At 36.3% G+C, this 8,219-nt stretch overlaps 1 protein-coding gene across 13 annotated transcripts in view; it reads right to left on the bottom strand.

Annotated features, from left to right (window-relative positions):
- Window positions 1-5,804: 5,804 nt before the first annotated feature.
- RIMS2 (regulating synaptic membrane exocytosis 2) overlaps window positions 5,805-8,219 on the bottom strand; it is a 627,382-nt gene continuing 624,967 nt past the window's right edge. For all 13 annotated transcript variants that reach the window (XM_063451151.1, XM_063451153.1, XM_063451154.1 and 10 more), the window contains one exon: window positions 5,805-8,131. In XM_063451151.1, the coding sequence (XP_063307221.1) occupies window positions 7,916-8,131 (216 nt within the window). In that variant the 3' untranslated portion in view covers window positions 5,805-7,915. The remainder of the gene's footprint in view (window positions 8,132-8,219) is intronic.

Raw genomic sequence — 8,219 nt, 5'->3', positions numbered from 1 at the left:
GTATAGGATCTGAGCGCTGTTCGGTAATATTGTGCGCTCTGATCCAAGCTATCTGGGGATACGTATCTGGGGATACGTTGAATGTGGGGATTCTGTTCGGGAGTTTTAGAATTATGTATTTTTATGTGTTTTAATTGTACATGAAAAATGGAGGTTATGCCCTATCCTGGAAGGTAATTGAGTTACTTCTAGCACTTAACCCAATTACCTCCAGGATAGAAAGGAGGGGACTGTAATGCTCATGCGGGAGTGTTTATACCTGTATGTATACTGATTGGTTGTTACAGAAACTTGTCCCAGTTTTCCACCAGGTCCCCTATGGGAGTGTCCCTGGTGGAAGACCGGCATAAAAGCTGGGCATGTAGCCCACATTAAACAGATTCCTGCTTGACTCTCTATACAGAGCCTTGTCTTGTACTTGGGGGGATTATTTGTGTCTTTTGCTGTTCGGCGATTAGGAGTGCTCGGTAGCTGATCCTGCGTTCGGGAAGGGAATATCTTTGGCGGCTTTAATCCCTTTTGTACCTGGGGTGCCGTTGCAGTGGATAACCCTAACCATTTTGTATTCACTTGTTTCCCTCTTTGTTCGTCTTCATGAGGTAAAAGAGGTTGTGAGTCCCTACTATCTCACTTGGCAAATACTAATTTATTTTTTCCTGAGCCTAAAGGACAGCAGAGAGAGAGACTTCACAATCAATGTGGCTGGTGGTTTCAAACTTTAAGATGCAGCCATTAATTTATTTCTTGGTACTAAGAAGAGGTCTAAGGCTATGCCACTACTCAAACTCTTTGTCCCTCTTCCTGTCAGTTGAGCTTTGCTCCATCATCAATGGCTTGGCAGGATTAATTTGACACATAAGCTACGCCCTTGACAGGATTCCTTCCCATATACTGAATTTGATGATTGGTCGAATGAGGAAGTATTAGCAGCAGTGGGCAGCGTGAGCAGCATTGGTCAGCTGTGATTGGCTGAGAGTGTCAGCTGATCGCATTCAGCCGATCACAGTGCAATTGCAGGTATAAATCAGTATGGTTACCAAGAAGTGTGTATTCTCTGTCTTAGCCACATCTCCAGTGAGAGATGGGACAATGGGAAGCCAGGAACCCTCATTCAGGGACATCGGGACTGGAATCAAGTAAGTAAAGGTTTTTTTTTGTAACCCTTTATGTGCTGGGGTTGACTTTGTATTCCTAACACTATAGAATCACTTTAAAGATACAAGTTTGGTCCATTCAAGGCGCTTTCATAAGGATCTTCTGTGAGTGTACATTTGTCTCTTTCTTGGTGTTAGGAGTTACATAGTTACATAGTTACATAGCTGAAAAGAGACTTGCGTCCATCAAGTTCAGCCTCACATATGTTTTTGCTGTTGATCCAAAAGAAGGCAAAAGGCCAGTCTGAAGCGCTTTCATTTTTTCCAACAACCTAGGAAACAATTCCTTCTTGACCCCAAAATGGCAGACAAATATCTCCTTGGATTAAGCAACCCCACTAATGAGAAATGATATCCCTGTATGTTATGTTTTTGGAAGCATTTATCCAATTTCTGTAAAAGGCTACCACACTATTTTGACCTTTACATTTCTGCATTGAAGATTGTTGGAGGCTCTCAGGGATTAGAAGACTCCAAACATTAGGGTAGTGTGTATACATATATTTCTTTTTATAATTAATTTAATTTGCTTTTTCACTGTATAATTGTACTTATTTTTAATATCACATTAAATGTTATATAAGTTTTAATAGTATTACATGTACAAGTCGTGCCTAGTTCCTTTTTTATTTGTTTTTTTAATGAGACATCCTACAAATCTGCCTAGTAGCCACTTATTTTATTATTTATATAGCACCAGAAAATTCCGTAGTGCTGTACAATGGGTGGACTAACAGACATATAATTGTAACCAGACAAATGACCACACAGGAACAGAGGGGTTAAGGGCCCTGCTCAATGAGCTTACATGCTAGAGGGAGTGGGGTATAGTGACACAATGGGTATAAGTAGGGGGAATGAAATAGGTTGCTAGAAAAGTATTCACTGAGAAATTAGTAGGTTATTTTGACAGTTGCAGGAGAGAAGTCGTGTGGGGGGTGGGGGGGAGTAATGAAAACCCGCTAACAGTTTAAATGATATGCTGTCCTGAAGAAGTGTGTTTTCAAGGATTTTTTGAAGGAGTGGAGACTGGGTGAAAGTCGAACGGAGAAGGGAAGGGAGTTTGAAAGAAAAGGTGCAGCCCTGGAGAAGTCTTGGACGTGAGCATCTGATGTGGGAGTACGGACAGAGGATAGACGTTTTTGTTTGGCAGAGTGCAGGGGTCTCAACAGGACATATTTGGCGATTGACTGGACATGAGGGGTGAAGGAGAGATTGGAGTCAAAGAGAACACCTAGCGAGTCTGAGAGGTACAGTTGATGGTGGCACCGTTGGCTTGGAGGGAGACAGACACGAGAGTAGCAACACTTGAGAGAGTGAAGACCAGAAGTTCTGTTTGGACAGGTTGAGTTTAAGGAAGTGAGCAGCCATCCAGTTGGAAATGGCGGAGAGGCAATCAGAGACACAAGTCAAGATGGGTGGAGAGAGATCAGGAGAGGACAGGTAGACAGGTAGGACAGGTTGTGTGTCATCTGCATATACATGATAATGTAAGCCAAAGGAGCTGATGAGTTTACCAAGGGAGGCAGTGTAGACTGAGAACAATAGGGGACCTAAGACAGAACCTTGGGGAACGCCAACAGAGAGGGGCTGGGGATCAATATATTAATAAATTAATACACATTTTAACATTTTTATCTTTTTGAGGTTTTTGAATCTGATGACTCTGCTTTTGTCAGGAAAATTATACAGACAGTTGGTGCCATCTTAACACCTGCACTGGATTATTCTGATGACAATTTGATGTGTTCCAGAGCTTATATATCACCCCTACAGGTGGTTCCACCACGGAAACATGAAGCGATTATGTTTCCTCCACATAGTTACAGCACATGAAGCCCTTTCTTTTTGTTTGGTCACTGGTCTCTGATATATCAGATATATCAGCAAACCTAATTCCATTTACTGTTTCCTTCCTGTCCTCACCTGCTCTATTAGTTGGAGATTATTGAATAAGGAAGAAGAAAAGGGACATGTGTTGCCTTCTTGTGTGTTGTAGCCCATCCATGCAGGATGCATTTTAATTCCAGAATCATTTAGTTTATTGGCTGTAACCATATACAAATAAATACATTTTGCTTTTGTGTTTCATGTTTTACTGCAGTGGGTGTGTTATACCAAAAATTCCAAAAGATCATTTTAACCCCTTAAGGACACATGACGTGTGTGACATGTCATGATTCCCTTTTATTCCAGAAGTTTGGTCCTTAAGGGGTTAATTTAATTTTTTTAACATTTTTGTTCATTATAGCCAAAGTGAAAAACACTATTCGGTTTACCTAGGATTTGAGATTAGCTAATATGGCGTACATTTTTAAAATTCAAATTGCTATTCACCAAACGTTGAATAGCAATGAATTGATAGATGAAAGATGGAAATATTTAGGATTAAATATTTAAGCCAAACTGGGAGTATAGCTAAGTTAGAGAATTTCTTTTTATATATTAACCATTTAAAACCTAAATGTTGCCATTTAGATTTTAATTTGCAGCTATTTGCAGTTAAGAGGGTAAACCTTCAGTGCAAACTGAATTTAAGGAGAATTTACATTTTTGTGTATTTTTTATCAAAGTTGAGGAAGACTTGCAAATGTATAATTAATGTGTATAAATAATAATAGAAACATAGAATGCGACGGCAGATAAGAACCATTCGGCCCATCTAGCCTGCCCAATTTTCTAAATACTTGCATTAGTCCCTGGCCTTATCTTATAGTTAGGATAGCCTTATGCCTATCCCACGCATGCTTAAACTCCTTTACTGTGTTAACCTCTACCACTTCAGCTGGAAGGCTATTCCACGCATCCACTACCCTCTCAGTAAAGTAATACTTCCTGATATTATTTTTAAACATTTGTCCCTCTAATTTAAGACTATGTCCTCTTGTTGTGGTAGTTTTTCTTCTTTTAAATATAGTCTCCTCCTTCACTTTGTTGATTCCCTTTATGTATTTAAATGTTTCTGTCATATCCCCCCTGTCTCGTCTTTCCACCAAGCTATACATGTTAAGATCCTTTAACCTTTCCTGGTAAGTTTTATCCTGCAATCCATGAACCAGTTTAGTAGCCCTTCTTTGAACTCTCTCTAAGGTATCAATATCCTTCTGTAGATATGGTCTCCAGTACTGCGTACAATACTCCAAGTGAGGTCTCACCAGTGTTCTGTACAATGGCATGAGCACTTCCCTCTTTCTACTGCTAATACCTCTCCCTATACAACCAAGCATTCTGCTAGCATTTCCTGCTGCTCTATTACATTGTCTGCCTACCTTTAAGTCCTCAGAAATAATCACCCCTAAATCCCTTTCCTCAGATGTTGAGGTTAGGACTCTATCAAATATTCTGTACTCTGCCCTTGGGTTTTTACGTCCAAGATGCATTATGTTGCACTTATAATAAATATATAAATGAAAATACATGATGAGTAGACATAACACAGTTTCAGTTTCTTAGTTATCTACAAATCCCCCCTTTTTTTATTATCATTCAACCAACAGCGCAAAAAAATGAGCACAAAAATAAAAACGTCATGTTCCAAATGTATAAAGAAAATGTTTTATTTAAAGTGTTAAATACCACCACCGTAATTAATATGCTTTACATTAGTTGGTGCTCTGCAGGACTAGTCTGCCATTTCATCCAACTGTTTTGTATTTTTTTTTTGCTTTTAAAACATACTATGTACAAGACTGCAGTTGACACTGGGACAGTGCCATATCCATGGCTTCCACCATGAATGGAACTGCAGACATTATGTGAAATAAAAAAAAAAATACATCAACCTTTTTTTTTCTTTAAAATAAATACTGCATAATGATACGTATGTACAAATCTTATATATGGTCTTGTTCTCCCTATAAAAATTAGAAAGAAAAAAATGCATCTTGGGATTTTTCAGAAAATAACATAGTACACTGCATTTTCAATACCAGAAATTGGTTTCATTAATATTATATGTGATATGATGATACTGTAGATGGTAGTTTTATTTTTTCTTTATTTATTTTTTTGTTGCTTTTTTATCTCATTTGCTGGTTCACAACCATCTAAAATTACTTTGATAAACAGCTTTAGTGAATTTATAATCAACAGAATATTTGGAAATCTAACTACCGCATGGAAAGACAGTCTATTTTGTTGGTATTTTGCTATATAAATTAAATAAAAAAAAGAAGGCATTACTGTTTGTTTTTTTTGTTTGTTTTTTGCCTGAGGCTATCCTTGGTCTTTTGGGGACAATCTGTCTGACTTTGGCTGGCCACATTTTATGTATGGGCACACATTATACTAAACAGCCTGTGAATGTAATTTTTGTAAAAAAAATTTTTAAATGAAACGGCCCGTGTCTTTCACGTGACATGTGCACGTGAATTTGTACATACATAAACACATACATAAATATGGCTATTCACATATAACACACAAAATTACATGTGAGTAAAGGTCTGCATATAAACAAAAGTACAGTATATGCACACAAAATATTTATGCACATGTTTATATTATGTAAGTTTATATTTGCCTAATATTTGGATCAAGTATAAGAGTAAATGCTACATTAAAAATAAAAAAAAATAAAAATCAATAAATTAAAAAAATAAAATAATTGGAAGCTTTATTTTCAAACTGCAATCTCCCAATGTAAAAAAAGGAAAATATATATTTTTTAATATAGGGTTATTTATTATACTAAGCCCAAAACAGTTTTAAAGTCATTAAAGAGGGCATTTGAGCCTGGTTTTGTAACTCGAGACGAGAAGTTTACAAACTGCTCTAAAATATCATAGCTTACTTTGAAAAATATTGATAAAACATTGATTTGGTCACCCAGATATTTGGGGCCTATAAGTTTACGCACCAAGAAACCATTCCTTCTAACTTTTAGAGCACTGATAGTGTAAGTCAAAGCAGTTCACCTGGTATGACTTAAAATTCTGAAATAGTGCAAAAAATTAACTCGTTTCTTTAAAAATAGTTAATGTTTTCTTGTGGAATTTTAAAGTTTCACCCTTAAATCAATAATGCTGGGTGCTGAAAAATAATTTATTGAAGACATTTACAATGGCCACATAATTCCAGTATTTTGCTGTAAGACTCAATTTGATGGTGGAAAAAAAAATATTTACCATGCACTGTACATATTGCAAAAGGTTCAAATATCTTCTATATCAAATACATGCTGAATTATCTTAGGTAATCTCAAGCCATGTTGCAAATGTATTTTGAACATGCTTGAAGTAAGATCGCTATTAAAGAAGTATCAGGACTGCCAGCAAAAAAACTTAAAAGTACTGACTGCGATGCAGCCCTGGCACCTTGAACACTTACAGGGTTACTAATTTAAATGCCAGAGAGCAAGTAACACATTGCTTTGCTCAACCCTCTGGCAATCAAACTGTGGAACAATTAATTTTTTTGTCAAACAATCCATGAATGCAGGAAAAAAAAGTCTGCAAAACTTGTCAAAACATCAGAGGAAAAATGCAGTCAAAGGACAAAGGGGTAATTTTTTTTGGATTAGTCAATGAATTTGAAGAATAGGCATGGAGTCAGAAAATATGATTAGGGGTACATGAGACGGACTGACACAATGCAAAATATGGGGATTGGTGAGAAGAGGGATGGTAAAAAGAGACATACAATTTGCACAAAATGTTAAACTTTACAAGGCCTGTAACTTTTACATTTAAATAAATTGTATATGTTACATTTATTTCTTTTCACATAAACAGAATTTTAAATATTTGCTAGAAAGTATTTTTTTCTTTTTTTTCTTTTCTTTTTTCTTTTTTTTTATATACGCCTGCAAAAACACAGACCATGATTGGTTTTTAAGAATGAAAAAAACGTGGTTTGTCTTTGTATCACGCCATTGCATTCTCTCCCCCATTAAAACCATGCACTAGTGAAATTTAATTTTCTTAAAAATTATATAAATAGTTGAAAATGGCTGTTTCTTTTTTGTCAGTTTCTTCTTCATTTTTTATTTTTTTATTTATTTTTTGCAATTTGCAGCCCAAAGAAAATGATTTTCAGAGTTCACTTAGATCTGTGTCCATGCAAATAAAATAAAATAAAGTAAAATAAAATCAAAACATTTCCTTAAATTTCTTGCAGTACTGAATAACCACGAAAAAAAATCAGCTGTAGAGAAATCATCAAATAGTGGGTTATTCTCATATCTATGCTTTTCCAAAGCAATGGCCTGTACATTCATTTCATTTCTTTAGCAACCTTCTTTAATAACACTGGGCTCTGGAGTTCTGTCCATTTCATTGTACTTTCTTCTCAAGTCTTACCATCTTAAGTCGGCTTTTATTTTAAATCTCTTTCTTGGGCGTACCCAATCTTTGGGGGCAAATATGAAAAGAAAAAAGTAGCAACAATATGATATGCCACTGAGGATGACTTCTGTTGCATGAAATATTCCTATTTTTTTCTATATTTTTTTCTTTGTAATGTCAATAGTCCATGGCTTCAGATTCAACTAGAACTGAGCTTCAGTAGTCTACAAACCCGTTGTTTTTTTTTGTTTTTGTTTTTTTGACGCCATTCCTTCACCTGAGAGCCTTCTTTAGTGCACAATATGTGCAACTTCCACTGAGAACGCAAGATTGCTTGGTATCCCTAAAACAGGCCCAGAAGACACAACATCAAGCATGCAGTGTTTACCAGGGTATGCGACCTGTCATATTTAGTTTTGTTGTGGTTCCATTTTTTTTTGTAACGCTGGTTGTAGATACAACAGTTTTTCACAGATGCTATGAACGAGCATAAGAAGGTCCTGTGGAACTTTCGAGGGATGATTGAGACGCTCTTCTTGTGAGAGGAGCCAATGTGTGGTCTAGAGATGAAATGGGGAAAAGTTTAAACCATCCAATCACCATGTTGGATAGCTCCAGTTCATCTAAAAGTATTTGAGCTACACCCATGAAGGACTTGTGATCCATACGTCCATAATCTCCCCATACGATTATCTGTTTAAATAAATAAAATCACATTTAGATTTTTGTTATTCATGAATCAAAGCATCACTACAGTCAAAACAAGAGAAATTGAGAGACA

The sequence above is a fragment of the Pelobates fuscus genome, chromosome 4 (genome assembly GCF_036172605.1).
Source record: "Pelobates fuscus isolate aPelFus1 chromosome 4, aPelFus1.pri, whole genome shotgun sequence".
In the NCBI taxonomy this organism is placed as follows: domain Eukaryota; kingdom Metazoa; phylum Chordata; class Amphibia; order Anura; family Pelobatidae; genus Pelobates; species Pelobates fuscus.
The sequence above is the reverse complement of the archived record's forward strand: the minus strand, read 5'-3'. Positions and strand labels throughout refer to the sequence as shown.